Source organism: Hydra vulgaris, chromosome 12, assembly GCF_038396675.1.
Source record: "Hydra vulgaris chromosome 12, alternate assembly HydraT2T_AEP".
NCBI classification, from domain to species: Eukaryota; Metazoa; Cnidaria; class Hydrozoa; order Anthoathecata; family Hydridae; genus Hydra; species Hydra vulgaris.
This window is the reverse complement of record NC_088931.1, coordinates 18,050,001-18,075,808: the sequence shown is the minus strand read 5'-3', so window position 1 is coordinate 18,075,808 and position 25,808 is coordinate 18,050,001. Positions and strand designations below refer to the sequence as shown.

The window sequence follows — 25,808 nt, the reverse complement described above, 5'->3', positions numbered from 1 at the left end:
ATGCATTTTAAAATATTTTTAGAAGGTCTTTTACACAGTATTTTTAAGTTTTATAATTCAATGTTACAGTGCAAAGATATGGTTGTTTTTTCTTCATTGCTTAAAATTTCTATAACATCTTGTTGGCGTCAGATATCATTAACCCTTTCATGCCGAAATTTATTTTGATGATTTAAAAAACGAAATACTATGTCACATTAACATTTGAGTATATTATTTTTCTTACAAAATAAGTTCTAAAAAAGCTCTATCAATGGAAAGCATACAAAACTTTGATCCAAATAATAAAATAAAAAAGTAAAAAAAAATAAACTGATGACATCTGCATTTTTCTGGATTGAAAAGAAATTGTGTGCAATTGCACGCTGTAACTGACCATGCTTATGGGTTTTTTCCTTTACAATTTGACCACAGCTGTTTAGATGTTTTAACATTTTAAATGCAATAAAATAATTGTTACGTTATGAATGACTTTTAATTGTTGATCTTTTCTAAAGTTTTTAATTATATTTTATGGGAAGGTTTAATATTTTTGTTTTTTTTGTTTTTTTGTTATTCGCCTCCTTAAGGCCAAGAAGGCCACTACAGGTGAAGAGGCTAATAAATATTGGTTATAACCCTCTCTCAACTCTATAACTCCAAAACACGAACGTGACGAGCAAGGCCACTGCACGTAGAAATAAGTTGAGCAGGGATGTGGTGTGGATCAAATTCAGAACCTCTCGCTTATGAAGCGAGCGCTTTACCACTACACCACTACTGCAAATAAAATAAGAAATGAATTACAATGATTGCTTAAATTAACGCATTTTGTGTAAATTAACAAAAAATGTTATGTATAAATTTTTTTATGTAGGCATGTATTTTTTATGATAAGTTTAAATGTTTGAAACTTTTTTTATGACTTTTTAAAAATCTTTTAAACGTTTATTTTTTGAAAGATTTTTTAGTTGTTAAGAATGATTGTAAGAACATTTTATATAAACTACAAAAGAATATAAAATAACTTTTTTTACTTATATAAGCATGTATTTTGTTGATTAATGTAAAAGTTTCGAAGTATTTTGTAATTTTTTTATCTTACAATTTTTAAAAATCTCTTTATGTTTTAATTTTTTACTTAGACATGAATAAGTTTAAACTATTTCAATTATTTTTAAATTAAGTTCATTACTATTTTAAAAAAACTACGTCATTTTTTTATTTTTATTTTTTTTTTGTGCAATTTTTTTTGAAAAAATAAATGTTTATACAATTTAAAAATATTTTATGTAATACTTTTAAATAATTTAAATAAAACTTGTTCATTTAGTAAACAATTACTTGGTGTAACTAGAGTAACTTCAATAAAAGGTGATAACTTTAATAAACAGCGTTTTGCATAGCTTTAACAAATGTTTAAAAAGATAAGATTTAAATTAATTTAATTCAAACGCAATTAAAACCATAATAAAAGTAATTTTTGCTTTGAGTTATTTAAATTTTATTTTAGTGTTTATATTTTCTTTTTTGAAAAGATTTGTTCTCTTTTTCCTTTAGTTTTTTTTTCAATTTTTTTCATAATTAAATTTAACTTAGCATTTCTCTTATCAGCGCATTTCTTTAAGTAGAAAATATTTAATTCACACTTTATTTAAAGCAAAGAAAAGATTTTTAAAGTTATTTTATTTATTATATTTAGTCAACACAAGTGAATATGTACATAATTTTTTTAAAATAAAACTATAAATGCCACATATTCCAACAACTGGAGAATTAATCAAGGCATAAATGGACATTGCAAAACGAGCTTCATTTGGATAATTTATAATTCTATTTCTCAGAGCTATCTGCAATAAGAAAAGTTTAACAATTACTTATATTTTTTTCAATTATCTTTAGCGTTTTAAATATAAAAACAATCCATAAATTATTGGTTCCTACTCTCGTAAGCTCAATTCATATGTCAATGAACACAAAAGATTAATATATTCAAGACTAAATAGGGTTGAACAATAACTTTTAGAGAGATATTTTGATAGGTATATTATTGGCGCATTCATGTGCGCTTTCGGCACATAAAGTTTAAGCCAATAAAAACATCTTAATAAAATAATTTACTTTGCAAAAACTATATTAAGGAAGTATTTCATAAAAGAGATAATAAATTCATCTTAACTTTTTCTGTAAAAAAAAGTTTTTAATGTAGAAATAGTTCAAACTTTTTTAGATTCCTTCTTTAGTATGATGCTTTGCACTAGTAGATATTGTTGATTTTTATTTATATATACCAAATTTTTAATTTTTTATAATTGTCAAAATTTAGTAAACAAATACATATCAGTATCCAAGGTGTTCAGCGACCTTTGAAAATTTTGAAAACCTGAAAAAGTCCAGGAGCTTGATAGGTCCTGGAAAATTCGTGGAAAAACATCCCTTTTAGCAATGATTCCTGGAAATCCCGGAACTTTTTTCTGAAATAGTTCAATATTTCGTTTTCGTGTTTTTATCTTTTACAGTGTTATTGATAATTATCTAAATGCGAATTTGATAAATATATATTTTTTGCAATGCAAAAAAAACCAATATATTTTTTAAAAAAACCCAAAATTTTGCTTGAAAAAGTCCTGGAAATATCCTAAGAATTTTGAATTATCAATTGGATGATCAGCTTGGTATAACACTTGGTCAGTTTTTATATAAAAACAATGCAGGATGTGCTAGAAATAAAAATAGTAAATGAAATCATTAATTTTCATATTTAATTATGCAAGACTTCTATAAAGCAGGATTTTATTTTCATATTTAATTATGCAAGACTTCCTTAAATTTCCTTGATCAGAATTCTATAAGCAATTTTTTTAAAATAATTTATTGAAAAAGCAAAACCTTTGAAACTATGGTTCTATATGTTACTGTTGTTTTTCTGGTTATATTTTTGGTGACATGTAAGATTATATTTAAAAATATTTAAAAAAAAATTTGAACAGGGATGTTTTAAGATTATGGGCCCCAAAGTTAAGTAATATAAACTAGTTGTTTTATTAACTTTTTAGAATGTTTTCTTTATATTTCAACATTTTAAGTAATTTTATTCTGCATCAAAGAAGTATTATAAATGTTCATTTTCATATTTTTGTCATTTTATTATTTTCATATTTTTTTCATGTTATTTCTCATTTTATTAAGGAAAATGTTTTTTCAAAATGTATGCTTTTTTAAAAAGAAACTGAAAACATTTTAAATATAATTTGCTAATTGAAACTTGAATCTATTTAAATGTACTTAAAATAGTTGTATTATCTCCAAACTAATAAACGATTTAGAATTTTGATTTATGTAAAGGAAAACACTGTACTTAACATGAGTTACAATAAGTGGATTTCTAAATCAGAAACTCAAATAACTTTCTAACCATTATGTTTAATGTTTTAAGAAAACCTGATGGTGTATCTTCTGTGGGAAGCAGTTTGTAAATAATGCAACTCGGATGAAACGGCACCTAGTTAAGAACTGTAAAAATGTAACAAATGATGTCAAACAGAAATTTAATATAAAAGGAAGTTTATAGTCTAGTAAACTAGTTGCAGAAATTGCTGTTAGTTCAACTGAGGGTGAAGGCGACAAAGATCTTGACAACGAGAATAAAAATATAGTAAGCAATAATAGTTATACAGTTTTTCGTGAGCGAGTAGATTTTTCTGTAGTAATGCCTTCTGCTAGTAGTCAATCTGTTTTGAATTCTTTATCGGTAGATGCAACTGCTACAGAACTTTTTCCAAGATCTTCTTCATTATCAGGTCATAACTTACCTGGTATAAAACGCTGGATGGATACTTGTGACCGGAAACACCAAGAGGATTTAGAAATAACTTTTGCAAAAGCAATCTATGGAACTGCAACTGCATTTTTGATGGCTGATAATCCATTATGGATAGAGTTTTTTAAAAAACTAAGACCTGCTTGGAATCTGCCATCTCGATATAAACTTGCAGGGCCTTTGCTAAAATTCTGGCATTTACAGATTGAAAGTGAAAATGCAATTCTGATAAAAAAGTCTCTTAGGTGTATGTTGATGTCTGATGGATGGTCAGATGTTTGTAATGATAATCATATATACAATTTCTTCTTTCTACCCCAAAACCCATATTTCTCAAGTCATTTTATCCTGAATGCAACCGTCATTCAGCAGAATATATATTCAATATTACCAACTCTGTAATTAAGGAAGTTCGTGTTAAACCTATTGCCTTTATATCTGACCATACATCAAATATGACAAAGGGATGGAAGCTGTTACAACATGATCACCCAGAAATTTTTAGTTGTGGCTGTGGGGCACATGCACTCGAACTCCTGGCTACAGGTATACTTAAGATTCCCTCTATTCAGTTTAACCACCTTCAACACAAGAAAGTGTCTGGTTTCTTTCGAAAGAACCAAGTTTTAAAGCATGTGATGTGAGAACATCAAATGACATTGAAAAAGTCTTAACTTGTTTGCCTACAAAGTATGCTGACAAGATGGTCAACTGCATTTACTATGATCAAAAGAAATGATGATCTTCAAGATATTTTGCGTATTTCAATTTCAGATGCTCGAGTTTATGCTACAAGTGCACCTGATAAAGCAAAACTAAATTCTGTGAAGAATACTTTACATGATACTGTTTAATTTTGGTCAATGAGTGTGTTTTGCGAACAATTACTGGCATCACTTCGAAATGCAATTAAATCTGCAGAAGGAGATCTTGTTCATGCGTCAGTAATGCCTCGTTTATGGAACTACGTTGCCAACAACTTTAAAGAAGTGTTATTAAATAGTGACTGTGAAATTCCTCGAGATGAAATGAAGTTAATAACTGAAGCTGTTGAAAGACGTAGAAAATTCAGTGTGCGTGATAATCAAAAAGCAGCAAATCTTTTGGATGCTAGATTCTTGGGAAATGATTTGATAGAATCAGAAAAAAGCCATGATTTTTGGTGTTATATGCAACAGTAACAAAAGTTGCATATAGCATCAAAGTACAACAATCTGTGAGAAAGAAAAAGAAGCAAACTCATACAGCGCTCCAGTTCATCAATGGGCCTATAGATAGGAACTTTTCTTCCATAATAACAATAAAAGGTTATATTGAAAGTACATAATCACCATACATATGCAAAGTCTTTGTTTTGAATAATTGATTTTCTATATTTTGGTTGTGATGTAAAAGAGTATTATTCATTATGTAACCATTTCAATATACCATGTAAAATGTTCTTCCTTCACCTTTAATGAAAATATTACAACTTATTAAAATTAAATTATATATAAGTACAAGTTTCTTTAGATTCACAACAACCTCGTAAGATCCAACAAATTGAATCGGTCTCAGTGGTATCTTCATTGGATAGCTCTGATTCTGAATCAGATGGTGAATTAGTCACAGAGGGTTTCAAAGGAAGTAATTCTGACGAAGATAATAATCATCAAGCTGAAGTTGATTTTTGAATTGGCAGTTTAATATTATCTTTATTTTATCATATGTATTATATTTTATCATACAGATGTAAGTATATACTTTGTGAAATGTAAATTTATTTAATCTGATGCCTATTTGTTTATACAATTCCAGATGAAGTCTTTTTTATACACATGTAATCGAAAACATATTAGTAACTCCAGTTGTAGTATATAATCCAGGGCCCAATCTAGAACAGCACGGACTATAGGCACAACACAATTTGGAACCCTTTTCAAAAAATTATGTGAACGAATATGTGTCCTCATGTATCGAACCCTGAAGGAGGAAAGTTTGAGTTGACCTATGACCAGCTACCCAAGAATCATCGCGGCCATCAAAAAGATTTAACTATTTAAAAATTGAAATAAATATTTTTAAATTCTACTGTTACGTCAGAAAATTCTGATGGGCTAAAAAATTATTAAAAGCTGAAAATTAGGGGGCCCTAGGCCCGGGCCTTATGTGCCTAATGGAAGATCAGGTCCTGGTATAGCTGGCAGAATAAACATTTAAAACCATCAACATGAAATAAAGGCATTTTGTATAGTGTCTATTGTGAAGTATGTTTTAACAAGTCAGGGCTCTAGCTAGGTTGGTGCAGTGTAACGGCATCATTAAGGTTATGGTCCAGTCTAATTTGACCTAAAATACTCTTTAAGTCATAATTAAAAAATTTTTTTTTTTTGTAAAAGGTCAAATTCTGTCATAGGGCTTTGTTTTCTTATCTTACATAGAAACCTCTTTAAAATTTTACCTACTGTACAATGTGGAAAATACAAGAAGAACTTAAATGAACTGCACATCAAAAACGCTGTGTTTCACTTATATATTTTTTAAAAATAAATTTTTGGTAATAAAGAATTCTGTTGGAATAGCGAGTAGAGTTGTGTCTTAATATGATGATTAATATAACGGCAAAGTACGCTATTACAGTCAAGGAGAATACTAATTTTTGTTTATTAATTTTTGATATAGTCTTATATTAAAAATACAACTCTAATATAGTTTTCATACAACCCTCTCTTAACTTTTCAATTCCTTAACATAAGCCTTAAAGAATAGAGTGTTATGTAGAGAAACAAGTTAAGGGTGGTTGTGGCAGTCATTGTACTCAACTAATCCCTTATGAAGCGAGCGATCTACCACTACACCACTATTGGTTTTTACAAATAACAAATGTTACTTAAAAAAAAAATTTTAAAGGAAAATTTATCCATTCTATTTAAAATTTACCGGTAAACTTACTGGTAAGTTTTACCGGTAAATTTTGAATCAAAGTTTACCAGAAAATTTACATCACTAATGGTGATAAAGAAATCATAACTATTGAAATTTTGAACAACAAGAACTTTAAAATCTTCTTTGACAACCAAGTTAATTATCTTGAATTATCATATCATAATTAATGATTTTAAACTCAAAAAATAAAGGAAAGAGATTTTAAACTTATCAAATGATGGTTACCTGTCATTTAATAATGCTACCTGGAAGTAATCAATGAGCAGGTACCCGTCAAAAGCCTTAGCAATACGTAGTAATTTAATTAATCTCATTTTGGTAAACCTCAAAATGATTTTTAGTAGATAAAAGAAACCCATAAAAAATATATATTTTATCACTATATAACTATATTGTTTTCATATGATACATACATACATACATATATATATATATATATATATATATATATATATATATATATATATATATATATATATATATATATATATATATATATATATATATATATCAATATATATATATATATATATATCAATTTAAAAGTGTTACAATTAATATGCTCATTATTTGTATGCGGGTAGAAATAAGAAATCCATAATGGATGTATTATTTGTACACAAAAAAAGTTTAAATCTACTAATTTTTTGTATGTATACTATAATAGTGTAGCACTCTTGATGTTGCAATATTCACTATATGATGACAGTCAGCTTGATACTATATGATGACAGTCAGCTTGATATTGGGTGCAGCCTAAAATCTCTAGAATAGAATAACATTTTTTGGTGTTTTAATTCCTTAGTAGACATTAGGGTGGCGCAATTTTCATAGTAAAAAAAAAAAAGTTTGAAAATAAACATTCTTGGAACACAAATGGTGTTTTATATAGTTATAAAAGAAAATTAAAAAATATTATTGGATTTAGATGAGTTCTTGGGGTTCCTCTAGGACCAAAAAAATTTGAAGGTGGGAATTGTTAGGAAAAATTTTCTCTTTATTACGTTAACCTGGGATTTAAAAGAAGCAGAAATTTATGATGATTTTGAAAATAATATTATATTTAAAATAAACTTATGAAAAATAAAATATTTTTTATTTGTTTTTAACATTTTGAACAAAATTTGCAACAAAGCAACTTTATTTCATTCATTTTTGAAAATTTTGTTTACAAAAGTTTTTTAATAAATAAAAAGTAAATGTAATTAATAAATGTAAAAAAAATTCACTATAAAAATAAGCTCTTGAGGTTGTTGGAAGAATCTTAAGAACTCTAAACTAATCTAAAAATCTAAATAAAAAAAAAGTAAGATTTTTTTACAAAACAACAACGATTTGCAACTTAGGCAAATCTAATTTCAAAAATTTTTCAGAGGGGCCATGGAAATTAAAAAATTGGCAAAAAAAAGAAAAAATTTGTTTACATCTTTTTTTTTGCTTTAAGATTTTTTGCTTTAAGATGTAATTGTGTTTAAAGGGAAATATTTTTTATATTTTAATTATATTTAAAGGGTTTAAAGTTAAAACTTATAGAAAAATTATAGTGTTGCTTATTTATAAGTTCGAATGGACAATGTTGAATATATATTCAACATTGTCCATTCGAACTTATAAATAAGCAAGCAAAACCCTATTAACAGCAAATTAAACAAATTGACTTTACAGAAGTTTTAAAGATCTTTTATAGAAGATCATCTGAAAGATCACCAAAGAAAATTATTTACTGCAAAAATATCTGACATCTTGAATTTATTTGAGTTAAATTTAACTTATAGTAAATGAATTTACTATATGTTAAATCTACAAAATCTTTAAAAATATATCTCTATAGTAATATTTTTTTGTATATGCATTATTTATGAACATATTTATTAAGAGAATAAATTTATTAAAAAAAAAATTTGCTTAGATTATTATCAAAATAATAATTTAAAAACAATATAAATAATATAAACAACTAAATAAAATAGTATAGATATAATAAGTAGTAATAAAAAAGTAATAAAATATATAGATATATATAAGATAAGATATAATAAGTAATAAATAATATAGATAAAATAAGTATAATAAAAACTAGATTAACTTAAACCTTTTAATATCTTTTCTTCATTTTGTTCATATGTTTAAATGATTTAAAAAGAGTTTTAACTAATTAAAAACGTTAAAACAAACCATGTGATTTAATACATAGATAAAATAAATTTTTGGTAACCATTGTTGACATTGTCTTAAATAATAAATTTAAGACAATGTCAACAATGATAAATTGTTTTAAATCAATTTATCAAAAGCAGAAATACATAACAAACAAAATTATTGGATCAAAATAAATTTCTAAAGAAATTTTAATGCTATTTTAAAAATAAATAAAAATAACTTTAATTTCAGTTTGACTTTTCAGCACATTTTTAAAATGTGCAGATGGTCAAAACATCCAATAACATATGTTCAAGATGTCAAAACAAAATATAATATGGTTAGGTAACTGCATGCTTTTTCTGCAAAGGACTGTAGATATATCTTCTTTAGTTTTTAAAGCAAAAAAAAAAAGCATCCTTCTACTTTCTCCCACGCTAGAGAAGTTACTCAATTAGTTTTAAAAAAATTTACCTTGCTATTGAAATATCCAGTAACTGCTGTGTTATCCAATATATTCAAGAGATTAGGCGCATTTCTTTTTGAACGCTTTTGAGCATTTACAAATTGTACTAAAGAATCTGTACTACTGAGCTGCATCAAGGTTATTTTAAAACTTACGGTGTCTAAAAATAAGAATTAATACGAAACAAATTTTTTAATTAGCAATTATAGAAAAATACTTTCCTAAATTTTAGCGAACTGCATAAGTTTAATCTAAAAGTGTGTTGATTTACTTGGATTTATAATTTTTTTTAGTTAATTGCTTCAAAAATGATCATTTATATAAAAAGACTCATTAAGAAAGTTTATAAATTTCAAACATGAATAAAATGTCAAACGACTGAAAAAATGTGTACTTAAAATGATACCACTTTGTTCTAAAACAAACAAAAAAAATGCCCCAAATATTTTTCTTTTAATTATTCTACATTTACAATAAGTTGCATAGACAAACTTTTTGTTTTTAAATGAAGATATTGACTAATTGGTTATTCACTTTTAGAAATCTCAACACGTAGATATAATGTTTTCAGTTTTTTCAGTACTCCAGATGATCCAAAGCTTGTTTGTAAGCCCGTGTTCTTACTGATGAAATCTGTATGAATTGATTTTGATGATTCTGTAATTTCATTGCAGAAAACTCTAGAACATTTAGTGATGAATATATGGTTTGCAATTAACATTTTTTTTTAGGTGTATTTTAATTTGTGGATTATTGTATTGTATTAATTTAAGTCTGACTGTCAATAAACACAGGTGCACTTGATGACACTGTGAACTTTAGGTGTGATTGAAAGTCTGAGGGCTTCGTATGCACTATCAAATAAATTTAGAAATGGAACCTTTATAAGAGGGGATTCCTTTATTGAGGACATTTCCATAGCACGTCTGTCTGACTTCATTAAACGTTTTAAATGCAACAGCATGCTTTCTAACTTTGTATCCAATTTTGGATTTTTACAATTTCTAAATTTTTATCCATTTTCAATTTTTTTTTAAAAAAAGATAAATATTATTTAAGTTATTTTGGTTTCAGATTTAAGAGACTTGGCATTCCAGAAAGATGAATACTGTAAAAAAAATAGTCTTCTCCATACGTTAATGGCCTTTAGATGCTAAGCTTCTTTGACCAGTCAATAGTTTTAATAGAAAAAATATTTTTTTGACTAAGAATGATTATTAAATAACCAAAAGTGTTTTGATAATCATTTCCAAGAAAGTTATAGTCTCAATTCTCAAAAATTATTTGTTTATTTTCAATAAAATTCTTAGAAACTATTTGTTTACTTTTCACAATAAAGATCATAATCATTATAAGATATCGCAAAGTTAGAAAAAATACAATGGAGTGCTACACAATTAGTAACAGTTTTAAAGAAAATGCCATAAGAAAAAGAATTATGTAAAATGAACTTAACAACACTAAAAAAACGTCATTTATGAGATCTAATTTAATAATAATATAATAAAAAAAGGTTATAAAGAGATAAATTGGATAAACAACTCAATTTCTAAAACTCAATCGAAATATTAGAATTTTTGTGCTCATAGTCAAAGGTTAACAAAAGCATACTGTAAGACTAATACTAGATACAACTTTTTTCTCAAATAGAGTTGTAGATGCTTGGAATAATTTACCACCTCATATTATTGAAACAATAACAACTGATCAATTTAAAAATAAACTTGATAATTCAGAATACTGCAAGAATTATCTACCACATAATATTAGACAAAAATTTTTAAACATTAATTAGTTGTTACAACACAACACCATGTGTTATTGTGCTATACAATCAATTTTTTAATCAAATGTCACAGCTTACCTTATTATTAGGGTTGAAAATTTCTCAGAAACTTTTAACTCTGGAAATTTTCTAGAAATTTTTAAAAAAAGATAAGTTATTTTATAATTAATGGGTAAAATTTTATGTCTTATTTAGGCAGTTGTTATGTACAATTTGTTATGTAAAATATTGTGAAGCAGATTATAAAAATTTTAGAAAGCCCGAATTAAAAAATACTTTTTTGGTATTTTGTTGAGTATTTTGTTATCAGAGACAATAAAGCAATTAACAGCTCAATCCTACATTGCAAAATGTCAAGCTCAATAGCAATGAAAAGGCAATAAAAAGTCAATGTAAAATAAATGGCAAATAAATGTCAAATGTCAATGTCAAGCAAGAAGGCAATAAAATGTCAATGTAAAATAAATGGCAAATAAATGTCAAATGTCAATGTCAAGCAAGAAGGCAATAAAAAGTCAATGTAAAATAAATGGCAAATAAATGTCAAATGTCAATGTCAAGCAAGAAGGCAATAAAATGTCAATGTAAAATAAATGGCAAATAAATGTCAAATGTCAATGTCAAGCAAGAAGGCAATAAAAAGTCAATGTAAAATAAATGGCAAATAAATGTCAAATGTCAATGTCAAGCAAGAAGGCAATAAAAAGAAAAGTTAGTAAAAAACTATTGGTGATTTTGTAGAAAACTACACAATTGTGATTCAAGATGAAATCTAAAGTTAGCATCGGTGCCAAAGTCAATTCAAGTTACGCCCGGTTGCCCACTTTTTATTAAATGAAATTGACTGGCTTGAAGAAAAATCATTTTGCTTTATGTCAGAAGATAATGAACATGACATTGGTTTTGTGTATGAAGTTCAGACACAAATAGTTAATTATATAAAAGAAAATCATTCTAATATTTCAAAGATTCTTTATTTTTTAGATGGTTGTGCTGCACAGTATGAAAACCACAAAAACTTTTACAATATCTGTTTCCATTAAGATGGTATTGGTGGCACTGAAAATTATTAACTCCAAATGCAAGTCTACAAAGCCCCATAAATGACCAGATTTTGAATTGAAGAGATTATTGTTTACAAGATTGAAAAAGAAAGACAGAATTGCGCACCATTTCGAAAAAACGTTTTCAGCTAAGCAGATCAATTCCTGGAACTAGAAGCTATCATCAATTCAACCCAGAATTTATAGATACTGTTAGCTTTAAATCAACAAGTGAAGATTTTAATATAACAGGCATGTTTACTTTTTCTGGTAATTTAAGTATTCAACCTAATCAGCAAATTAACATCAATACATTGAAATTTGGTGAATTTATTCTGTGTAAATATAAATGTTACGTTGGATTGGTATAATAAATGAAATTGACAATATTGAGCAAAATGTTATGGTAACATTTATGCATCCGTATGGTCCTTTTAATAAAATTCTCTGACCATCTAAAGCAGTGTTGAGTTCCAATTACCAACATAATTTGTATCATTGATGAACCTGTAACAACGACGTATATATACTTTGAATGTTGATGCATCTAAGCAAATCTTTAATTTGTAAAGTGAAAATTGCCAAATTAAAATAAAAAAATTCCAAATTAAAGTGAAAACTGGCCAACTTAAACACAAAAAGGTGTAGTTAAAATTTTCAACACTAACCCAAATCAGCTAAATGTGCAAAGTTTGAATTTAAAGTTTTATTAAAATTACAAGTAGTATTTATAAGTAAATTATATTTTACCGAATTTAAAGTTTCCAAGTATATTTTTAAAAACCTAAGACAATAACTTAACAATAAAAATGTATTTTTCAAACATTTTAAAGTAGTTTTATGGGTTTACAATCTGTTTAAAATTTTGTTTTGAATAATAAAACTTTTACAACTACAAAACATTTAGCATATAGATATAACTGGTAGCAGAAAAATACCAGGTGTCTATAAATCCTCAGTTGATGTACATTCAAATGTTAGCCAAAATTGAAATTTGACATTTCAATTTAACATAAATTAGAATTGACTTTTTAAACAAACCAAAATATTATTGCAATTGACTTTTTAAAAATTGACTTGAATTTTAGTTGAATAATATAGAGGACAATGTAGTAAAAATTGAAGATATCTTTGAAGGTTATTTGTCGGTTTATTCACTTTTTATTTATACATCTGGGTTATTCCATATGAAATCACCTAGTTTTTCAGTTTGATTGGCCGAACCTTTCAAACGTTATAATTGAATCAATATTAATTTATCAATCGGATCATAACTTTTTAAATAAAATAGATGATCACCTGAAATGTTTTACGGTAATAGTTTTTCACCCAAATTATCTATTTTTGCAGGTGTTTTTGACTGATTTTAAACAACTTTTGAGTTCGTGTACCTCAAAGTTGCTAAATAACGCAATATTAGAAAAAAATTTAGAAACTTTAATGTGTTACAGTTCAATACCAACAGACAAGCTGTGCAAATATTTTGTTACTTTAGTGTACTTAGAGTAACCATTTGTGGAAAAAATGAAAATTATGTATTAAAAGTTATTTTAGTACTTGCAGCAGCCTGTTAAAATATCACTTTTCATTTTTTTAAAAATATGCGATATTAATCAATTGTATATATTTTAAAAATTGACAATTAATTAATATTGTATCTATAATATCTTCTTTTTTTTTTTGAAATACCATATATTAGATTCACTTTGTAGGCATAGAAAGTAGCGTAGACAGTTAAAATAAATTATGAAGCTTTTTACTGGCAAGGTTCTATATATAGACAATCACCAAAAAAAATTTAAAAACCTATACTCTATCTTATGAAGTGATTAAAAACCTATACTCTATCTTATGAAGTGATTGAAAAATTAAAAATATACACCTATGACTTAGGTGTATATTTTTAATTTTTCCCTGAATAAATATAATCAGTTTTCCCTAAAATAACATTATCAGTGTCTTAACTTAATTTATTTGATATGATTTTATAATATGTATTTGTTTAATTTTATGCATATAATATATTTATAATGATATAATTTTCACATGGTTATAATTTGAGTGTAAAATACTTCAATTGCTTCATGAGTTTGTATTAAAATCTAAATCTGCACAGTATTTTTTGGATTTTATTAATTTAGTTTTTAATATTGCAAGAACCAAAAACTAAAAAGCTTTGTGTATGCAGAAATAGTTATATGTAGAAATAGTCTGTTGGTTGCATTTTAGACAGTTTTAATCACATTTGTACTTGAGATTTCATTTTTACTGATTTTATTACTGGAAAATATAAAAAAAATTGTTTTAGGTTATAATGTTACATGTTTAACCCTCGATTTTAAATGTCAGAGAAATGTTGTGTGGGAAGAATTTTAAATGAAGATTGTGATAAAATCTCATATTGTAGAATGGTAGGAAGAACAAGACTAAAAGATACTGATATTGAAGTTTTAATTCAAAGGATAGGATACACTTTCTAACCAAATGAGGAGATGTGTCTTTACCATGAAAAAGCCTATATTTCTAGATATGAAGCACTTCAAAATTATTGTTGTGATCCATTTAAAGTCCACAAGAAAAAAATTATCAAGGGATTGTGTTAAGTTAACATATAAATAGCAAATCAACTTAAAATTAAACCTGGTCAAAAAGTTTGTGCTAACTGTATGAATGAATTCAAACTTGAAAAAATTACAGAAGTTAGTCAAGATGAAGGTGCTGAAGAAGATTTTGGTTGTTTAGACCCTGATAAGATCAATCTTCACAAGAGTGTCTATATTGGAAATACCTCCACTCAAAAATGAAAGTAGGCGCAACAAATTAGGATATGGAAAGCAAAAAGCTAAAAAATCGCAACAAGTATGACAAACCTAGTAGTGTCAGCATTGGATATAGACCAAAAAGATAAAGTATCAGAAAAAGAGCAAAAATGTATAAACTGTAATGATTTAGACAAACTGTTAGATGCAATAAAAAATAAAATGAAAATAATTTTGAAGGAAGAAAAAGTTCAACTACTAACACTAACTCCTGATAATTGGTCAGTATTCCTTTTCAAATTCCATAAATTTCAAAAGTCATTGAAATTTATGAATCCGAAGAGTTCAAAAAGACAAAGTCTAGGAAAAAAAGACTTTGTTTCTAATGCATATAAATAATCATAAACAAAAACGCTTAACATTAGTTAGATTAAAGGAACTTTATCTTAAGTTTAAGAAGTTATACCCTAAACACAAAATTAGATTCAGCAAGTTCTGTGAACTAACGCCGAAGTGGTGCATCACAGTTGACAGTAATGGAAGTATCATCAAAATGCTAAGTTGATGTGTGCTGCTTTACATAAAGCACACATCAACTTAGCGTTTAACATATTACAAAGATTTGATGAAAGTATGTGTTTGTAATATAGATAGTTGAAGCTGCATGTTTCATCTATGTTCCAACTGCCCCAGTAAAGTAAATTTGAAGACTTACTTGAAAATATGTTTGAAAATAATGAATTTGTTTTCAACGATCAGACCACATACAAACAATGGGTGTCAACTGACCAAACTTGTCACAGTTCAAACAAGCATTATTGAGTTTATTGAAACTCAATAATGCTTGTTTGGATGACCGTTGTCACCACCACTTTATCAAAGAAGCACAATCCTCCTACTTATCAAAGGCAAAAAGAACATTAGAACAACACACTTGTCTTATTCTTATGGATTTTGCAGAGAACTATAGTTTTTCTGTGCAAGATGCTGTACAAGGGTTTTACTGGCAAGCCGATCAAGCTACCTTACATCCATTTGTTGTTTATAACAAAGATAAAAAAAATCAACTCAAATGTGAATGCTATTATAAAATTTCTGACCATTTTCGCCAAGACTAAACAACAGTTCAATGTTTATGATATCCCATTTGCTGAATAATATTAACTTGGCAAAAAAAAAATCCTTCAAACTTTAAACCTAGTAAATACATTGCAAACTTTTATGATGATGAATGGTACATAGGGCTTGTGCTTGAGATTTGTAATGAAAACCAAGATGTTAATGTAAAATTTATGCAAAGAAACAAATTAAATTTAGAATGGACTAATGATGCACAATCAAATCAGTTTTGGGTTCCATTTAAAAAAGTAATGTCAAATAAGTGCTCCATCCATTAAGGGTAGAAATGCTGATGACTACAAACTTGCTAATAATAATTATGACAGTATTATGACTTATGTAAATCAGAGATAAAGAAATTACTTCACTTGAGTTTCATGTGTATATACACTTCTTCTTTCAGCATTTTTATTTTATTTTTTTTTAATTTAATATAACTTGCACTATTAGGTATCCTTTTAAACTAAATAAAGGATTGCGCTCAAAATGTTAAAATTATGTCATAAGATAGAGTATAGGTCTTCAAATTTTTTGGTGATTGTCTATAAATAGAACCTTGTCAGTAAAAAGTTTCATAATTTATTTCAACTATTTACGCTACTTTCTATGCCTGCAAAGTGTATGTAATTTATTATATTTTTCGAAAAAAGTGATATTTTAATAGGCTGCTGCAAGTGCTAAAATAACTTTTAACACATAATTTTAATTTTTTCCACAAGTGGTTACTCTAAGTACACAAAAGTAGAAAAAAATTGGTACTGCCTGTCTATAGGTATTAACCTGCAGCACATCAAAGTTTCCAAAAATTTTCCTATTATTGTCTTTTATAGCAACTTTAGGGTACAATAACTCATCAATTCCTTAAAGCCAATCAAAAATACCTACAAAATTGGATTATTTAGGATAAAAACTATTAACATAAAAAATTTCAGGTGATCACCTTTTTTATTTACAAAATTATACTCTGTCAAAAATCAAAAAAATCTACTGTAAGCCCCAGGTTCTTAAAATTTTCTGATTTTTGTCAATATTATATCAATCATAACTTTTGAATGGTTAGGTCAATCAAGCTGAAATTTTGAGGTTTGTATTTTGTTCATAAATACTGTGGGCGGTCAAAATTTGAAGCAAATTTGAGGTGGTATTCTGGGGACCATCAGGTGATTTGATATAAAATATATATTCTATTTTGCACTAAAGGAGTGCAAAATAGAATATATATGCACTCCACTTTCCACATACCTATCAAGTCGATGTATTAAGTTACATAATCTAACAACACTGCAACTACGGCCATATCAGTTAATTTATGTAGGCATTGATTATTATTATTTTGTGAAACTTTAAAAAATAATATTGATAAATCAATATAGTTATAATTAAACAATAATAAGGGATCGTCCATAAATAACGTAACGCAAAATTAAACTTATAGACTAAAGACAAAGGATTAAAAGTTTTACTTCACAGATTCTTTAATTAAACTTTAATTAAAACCAAGTATATAAATAACCTTTTAAAACCAGCGAAAACCGCCGCGCCAAAGAACAAAATGATCTTCTACTTTAATTTTTAAAATAAATTTTGCGTTGCATAATTTATGGACTATCCCTAATAGTTGAAACATGTAAAACAACTTGGAAGCATCTCACAAATGTTGTGGAATCTTCCTTCATTCATCTTCCTAATAAAAAAAAGTTTTTTATAATTTGCCAATTATGGAATTTTATATGGTTAACCAACAGGTTATTTAATTATTTAAGAAACATCGTTCAAACAAACTAAGCATCTTCAGGCCACCAATGAATAAAGGATTGGTTTCAATAGAAACCAATGTTAACATTTTTTAAACATTTGCCATCTAGAAGAATTTCTTAATAATGCCAAAGCTGGATTTAAAAGTAAAAGTTTATTGCTGCATTTAAAACATCCAATACAGTCAAAGGGACATGCTTTGAATGGCATAAATTCATTGCATAAAGATTCTATTTTTTCTTTTTAGAGAACATACAAAGTCTTGAGATTTCAATAAACCTGAAGTTTATGAAGTAATCAAGCATGGAAATATTTTATTTATATCTTTAATTTTAGACACGCATCAGAATTAGTTCATGCAGATTATCTGGAAATATAAGTGCTTATAACCAAAAATCTTTCAATATTACAACAATTAAGTTTGATGTGATGATGTAATGTTTAATATAATGATGTAATGTTTGATCAAATGAAGAGAAGAAACTAGATGAATAAAAGTTTTCGCGGAGATAGTTTTTTTTACTATTTGTCTAAAATAACTTTTATACTATTAATGTTTATTTTAATTTTTGCTTTTAATTATTAACCAGCTACTAAATTAAATTATTACATAATTAATAATAAATAAACACAATTAAAAACTAATTTAATCACTAATATTTGGAGTTGTAAAAATACAAAATTGGTTTAAAATTGTAATTCATGTTATTGTAGATCAAAAGTGAGTTTACCTTGAAACTGAATGTCAAATTTTTCTGATAAAACTGATATTTCTCCTGGGATTAATATAAAACACTGATAAAATCCTTCATCACCTAATACAAGTGGATTTTTAAGGAAATTGTCAATAATAAATTCATAGATATTATTTTGCAGTTGACGAATATCAGCTTTGATTCTTATTGTTCCATCTTTTAACCAGTAAGTTTCAAAAGAATTATTTGGAAAATTTGTTTTAAAAACACATGGTGATATTATAACTTGAGAACCAATTTTCATACTAGTAGTTAGATTAAGATTATACATTATTTGAATGACTTTTGGTGGTTTTGTAAAGCTGGGATCTAAATGACATTTAACCTTTTTAAAATTCATTGTCAAAGAAATTTAATAATAATAATAATATATAACTTTTGTAGCAAAATTATTGATCATTAAAAAACAGTTGTACAAATTAATAATTAATATACAATATTAATTATTCATTTGACTAATTTATAACTAATTTAACTAATTAATATTATTTGTTAATTTAATTTTAAGTAGTATTAACCAATGAGTAAAATATTCAATCTAACAAAATAATCAACAAACTAAAATATACATTTTACTGCTCCCAAAGCAGCAGCATAAGGCAAACGAGTAGATGTCAAAATTGAAGAAAATTCTGGCAAATCTGTAGCTATATCTGTACCATTGAGTTTATCTGTGACTGTAGTTTCACTTAAAGATAGAGAAACATTTTTATTTAAACTGAATTTTTTTAACTTTTGATTTATACTTAGATTTGGACTGCTTTCATAATTTATAATTGAGGTTGTTTCAGGTATTACTTCTTCATCTAATTGAACACCATCAAAAAAAATACTTTCCGGATTAGTTGTTGGAAAAAGAGGTGCATCAGTTGATAAATCAGACAATATATTAGTCAATGATAGAGACGAATCTGTTAATGCAGCAGAAAGTGTATCATTGGATGCATCAGCAGCAGATGCAATGAAAGAAGTTGAATTTACAATAGATAAGGTAGAATTACTATTTTCAAAAGAAATTTCATTTCCAGGATTGTCTTTTGAAATCTTTTTCCAAAATTCAACAATATCATTGGAGCAAACATCATAATAAATAACTTCTTCATCTTCATTTTGAGCTAAAAAGAAATAAATTCATTTTATATGTAATGATAAAATTTTGATGTCCATTTTTATTTATTGTTAGTATCTTGAAGCTATATATATATATATATATATATATATATATATATATATATATATATATATATATATATATATATATATATATATATATATATATATATATATATATATATATATATATATATATATATATATAAATCCTCAACATAGATGGCCAAGTGCCATCAAAAATAAAGTTAAGTGCATATTCATTTAGATATTTAACTTAAGTAAATAAAATAATTCAGTTAACTATCAAACATCTAAAAATATAAATAACATAAGACAAAATAGTTTTATCAAGCCTCATTTTAAGGGGTAAGTCAATCATCAATGTTGTGAACTATTTTATTCTAAAGAAAAACTCAGGATATGATATACCTAATTTTTCAAATTTGAAAATCTGATTGTCAAATTATATTATTACTTCTTAAATTTTGTTCATTTTTATCTTTTAAGATATATAAACTATGGGAAAAAAACAGCATGAATACTAAGTTATACATTTATTTATAAAACAAATATTGAGTAAGAATATTAAAACATTAAGCTGGAACAAAAAAAGGAATTTTAAGTAAGAGATGCTTCGCATGAGTAAATCTATTTTTAGAATTAAAAAGATGATAAAAATTGATATAAGATGAGAATTGATAATAACACTTGCGCAAACATGAGCCTCTTTACTAAGTTTGTATTTAGTGGCATTACAGCTAGCAATATTTACATTGTTTAAATAACAATCAATAAATATAAAATATAATCAAAACTGTGTTAATTTAATGCAATTATAGCTTCTTACAGTATTCCTATACTTTTTAAAAGTTATTAAAGACAACTATTAAAGTTAACTATAAATAAAAATCTTAGTTGAAAATAATGCATCAAATTTTAGTGCAACAATAAGGTTTGTACTAACTTTTTTATTCATTTTAACTTTATTAATATAAAGTAAATAATATAAAATAAAATCAACAAAAATCATCTATAGTTGAGGATTGCAAGTAGAATTTTTAACAACATATAATTAAAGAGGTTTATGATTTCTATCAAAATGGATGAAAATTTTTTGAAAAAAAAAAGCTATGAGAAAGTTAAGAAATGAGTGTGTTATGAATAAAGACTAAGACAGAAGTTCTGGACAGAAGCACATAGTAGATTCAGCTGTTTAATTATTACAATTTATAGAATTTAGAACCTTGCATAAAAGTATTAAACAAAACGTTTATCAAAAGCACAAACTGAAACTAAAAAACTAGGCAGCTGCAATAAAAGAAAATCATTGACTAAAGTGCTTTAGATTAAATCAAATTGTAGCACTGAAGCTTTTTTCTCCTGTCAAACCATCCCAAAAAATGTTAGACTAAAGTAGGACTGAAGACAATTACAAGAAAGATAAGAGTTTGATAATGGAAAATGAGTATAATGTATATCTATCTCACCACAAAGTTCTTGAGGTTATATAGAACTTTAAAAAAACAATTGGTATCCTGTTCAAAATTTATTAACACACTAGTGACAAATTGCAATGCCTGTTTGATCAAACTTCTAGAAGACTGGTGCAAGTACTTAACTTAGCAGATGATGTGATAAATTTATTGACAGCATTATGCATAGTGAATACAAACAGGAATAACCGCAAAGAACCAACAAAAAAAGTACAATAATAGCATCTTTAATGACTTATTTGTATTGTAAATGCAGTAGAAATCCTTTCAAAAAAAAACTTCTTTTTTTTTGATTGATAGTCTAATTTAATCAGAGTAAATAAAGTTGAATTAAAAGATGTTGGATTGTTGAGTGCAAAAGTTAAATTAAAAGATGTTGGATTGACAAAAACAATTTTGAACCTATACTGCTAAACTGCAAGAAGAAGTTGGCATTATATGCTCACTTGTCTTCATAAAATATCAATTCACAGAGCCCAAGCCAACAAGAAAAATTGATCCGAGATAAATTCATCATTTGATAACCACACTCAATTAATGGTATGGTATAAATGTGGGCTATGATATTTATACCACTAAGGCGGAAGCCATGTATGGTTCACATGTTGCTATAATACTTATACCACTTGAGTATTATAACAAAAACAGTAAGTTTGATTTTTAAACTTCTAATTTATTGAAAAGTTAAACTTTTTCTGTATTGAATTATTGAAACATTTAATAATTTTTGTATTTAAAAAACGGCAAACAAAGACATATAAAGTCATATGTAAGAAAACATATATACGTAAGAAATATTTGTAACTTTACCTTTAGTTGTTTCACGATTCAATTTAGTTATACTATATCAATTGTAAGTGGATCGAAAGCATGGCAGTATTTTTGTAAAGAAAAATCTGGCGAATCTGCAATTTGCAAAAAGTGCAATGTAAAGATAATGTACAAAGGATTTTAGATAAGTGGGCTCCTTCATCATTTAAAAACGCACATAAAGATTTGGATTTAAATATGAAGCATCTAAATGAAGATACTGGTTCGGAAATTAAAATTGTGCAAAAGAAAATCACATTGTTTGTTAAGCAGCAGACTATCGAGGAAATTTTGTCAAAGCTAGCAACGGTGGATGGCTTCTCAATAAATGCCATCCCATATTATGAGTATGATAAAAAAACAATATGATTTAGCCAAACAAACTGTGGTAGAGATAAAAAAAGAAATATCTAGCGGGTTGCGATTTCCTTTTATCGTTAGATTAATAAGTCTTAAAAAATCGACGTTATTTAAACGGAAATTTACACTTATTAACACGTTACAAGCGGGGCGGGTAAAAATACCTGCTTTGCGGACTGCTGTCTATTAGTGGGTCGGGTATTTTTACCCGTTTGAATGAATTTACTTTAAAATCGGCACAAAGTAATTTTACTCGATTGGTTTACATATGAAACTGATAAGACTAGCTCGTACTTTTTTGTTTAAACTCTTCGGACTCTTCAACGTAATTTCTTTAACATTTGTTTATATAATAAAGAAAACGAAAAAATCATCAATTTTGTTATGTTATTGTTTACATTCCGATTGCTCATAATTTATATGCATAGACTAAGCAATCTCTAACCGTTTTCTCTTTTATATAAACATTCATTAATTAAGGAATGTTAAACGGATATTTTAAAAATATTTCAGACAGTTTTAATTGAGCTTTTTTGACGATCGAACATCTTTTTTTAAATATTTTTTTATTACAAAAACTTTTGTCGCAAAAAATGGATTCTGATAGTGGTAGTGACAGTGAAGTTTACGCAGACAATTTATCGCAAATTGCAAGTGATGCCGATATTGCAGAAGTTGAAAGCGAGTGTGAAAGTGATGAGGACTTTTTTCATCCTAGAAGACTTTACCCATACCGCCAAGCGATTCTGAAGAAAGTGAGAATGAAGAAGTGGAGTGGTCAGAATATGACAATCCTCCAATTATAGAACAATTTTTAGGACAAAGTGGCGTTGTTGTGATACCAAGTAATTCAAAAAGTGTAGCTGAAGTTGTTCAACTTTTTATAGGAGATGATTTATTCGATTACATGGCCGAAAAAACTAATCGTTACCATCAACAAAATATTGACAGGTTTAAGGACAGAGCAAAAAGTATAAAATGGAAAGACGTTTCTTCGGTAGAATTAAAAAAAATGTTGGGATTACTTCTTCTTATGGGAAAAGTTCGCAAAGATACCAGGGATGAATATTGGTCAACAGAAAGAGTAATTGCAACACCAATTTTTGCGGAAGTAATGAGTCGTGATCGTTTTCACCAAATATGGTATTCTTGGCATTTTTCCAACAATTCAAACGATCAAAATGAAAGAAACCGGCTTAAAAAAATTCGTCCAATTATAGAATACTTATTACCCAAATTTAAGAATGTTTATAAGCCGCAACGAGAATTCCCAGTGGGCACAGGACGTAAAAAAGACGTCTTTTAAACGTCTTTTGAACGTTTTGGACGTATTTTAAACGTTCGAAAGACGTCTTATTTAGGTCCTGTGCCCACTGGGTTATCATTAGACAAAAGTATTATGCCGTGGCGAGGTCGATTATCATTTAAAGTGTACAACGCATCTAAAATCCACAAATATGGGCTGCTCATACGAATGGTCTGTGAAGCAAAGAGTGAATATATTTGCAATTTCAAAATATATGCTGGTGATGACAGTCGTCTTCAAGAGACAGTTTTGCAACTTTTGCAGCCATACGAAAACTTGTGGCACCATGTCTACATGGACAATTACTATAATAGTGTCGAAACAAGCGATGTCTTGTTGCAACACAAATTTCGAAGCTGCGGTACGATACGCAAGAATAGAGGCTTTCCTGAATGCCTAAAAAATGCAAATTTAAAAAAAGGCGAATCCATGTTCCGTCGCCGAAAAGATTGCATAGCTGGCAATCAAAAAGACCCGTAAGAATGATAACAACAATTCATTCCGCAAGTATTGTCGAAAGCGCAAATGTTGACTGGAATACCAAGCAGAAAATTTGGAAGCCGATATGTGTTGTCGATTACAATAAGTATATGAAAGGTGTCGACCGCGCTGACCAATACTTGTCATATTACTCAATCATAAGGCGCACAAAAAAATGGACAAAGAGGACAGTCATGTTCATGCTAAATGGCGCTCTATTTAATGCATTCAGAGTATTCAAAACTTTAAATAACAACTCAAAAAAAAGTTATAAAAACTTTCTACTCGATGTTGCCAAAGATTGGATAAGTGGTAAAGCTACTGATAATTCGGATGATCCAGTACCAAGTACGTCTGCATCTACACCCACAAGATGTGATTTACCACACAGACTATTGAATGCCAAAAAACATAAAATTGTGAAAATAGTTACAATTGGTGGCCTAAAAAAGCACCCTCAAAAACAATGCCGGGTCTGTGCTACACATAAAAAAAAAAGTTTAACGTGCTTTATGTGCGAGTTTTGCAAAGTGCCTCTTCATAAAGGAGAATGTTTTTTTAAGTACCACACAGTACAAAAATATTAGTTTTAAATAAGTTAATTAGTTTTAAAAACAATTTTTAGAAATTAATTACTTTATATAAATTGTAAATATTTTTAAACAATATATTATATTATATTATTATAAAAAATTGTTGCAGTTTTATTAATTTTTATTAAAATATGTTTTTGTATACATCAGTTCATCTATTTTATGAACCGCATATTAGATTTCAAACGCGTAGTTTTATGCGAATTTTTGCCCGCTACGCACACCTGTTTATTCTATTTCGCTACCTGCTTATAATGTGTCAACAAAGTTTTGGAACTTTGTTAATAAGTGTAAATTTTCGTCTATTTAAACGGAAATTTTTGTAAATTTCCGTTTAAATAACGTCGATTTTTTCAAGACTTATTCATCTAACGATAAAGGAAATCGCAAACCACTAGATATTTCTTTTTTTTATCTCTACCACAGTTTGTTTGGCTAAATCATATCGTTTTTTTATCATACTCATAATATGGGATGGATTTTTTGGTAATAACATGCCTTTTTCAGAACCTGGGATTGACTCCGATAGCTGGATCACTTCCTGCAGACGAAATTGTTAATCTGGTTGAAAATAAACTGTCAGATTTCAATTTATCAATTAAAAAGCACATCATAGCTAGTGTCAATAACGGAGCATCCGTAATGAAAAAATTTGGATGGCTAAGTGGTATTGAATATCAGCTGTGTTATGCCCACGGACTTTATTTGGCAGTCTGTGATATTCTTTACAAAAATTCAGACTCTTTAGCAAAATATATTGAATTTGAATCGCTGTTTACGATTTAGTTTGATGATGTATTTGACTATAATAATGAGTCATACAGCTCAACAGGCGCAACGTTTATTTATGATTTACAAAATAGCGTAAATAAGGCCTTAACAATTCAGATGATTCGAAAAGTGATACGAATGTTCCGCAAATCATCTCTTAAAAATAACGTTTTTACAAATCTACGTAAAATCTATGATTCATAAAGTACTGAAGCTGATTAGATGTCAAAAGAAGGTGGAATAGACTTGTTGCAATGCTAGAAAGATTCCTTAAACTAAAAACATGTATACTAAAAGCAATGATCAATTTAAAAAAAGTTCTGAATATCTCCAAAG

The 25,808-nt window shown here is 27.3% G+C and overlaps 1 protein-coding gene and 1 pseudogene across 2 annotated transcripts in view; one reads left to right on the top strand and one right to left on the bottom strand.

Moving 5' to 3' along the window:
• LOC100200794 (adhesion G-protein coupled receptor G2) overlaps positions 1 to 25,808 on the bottom strand; it is a 56,254-nt gene that overhangs the window by 16,681 nt on the left and 13,765 nt on the right. Inside the window, exons 1-4 of one of the 2 annotated variants that reach the window (XM_065812413.1) lie at positions 21,963 to 22,455; positions 19,116 to 19,661; positions 18,523 to 18,855; positions 9,338 to 9,489 (exon numbers count right to left, since the gene is read on the bottom strand). In XM_065812413.1, the coding sequence (XP_065668485.1) occupies positions 9,338 to 9,489; positions 18,523 to 18,817 (447 nt within the window). In that variant the 5' untranslated portion in view covers positions 18,818 to 18,855; positions 19,116 to 19,661; positions 21,963 to 22,455. Of the gene's footprint in view, positions 1 to 9,337; positions 9,490 to 18,522; positions 18,856 to 19,115; positions 19,662 to 21,962; positions 22,456 to 25,808 lie in introns of those variants that run through there. The other variant, XM_065812412.1, reaches the window with a different exon arrangement.
• Positions 22,916 to 24,108, top strand: LOC136089106 (piggyBac transposable element-derived protein 4-like; annotated as a pseudogene).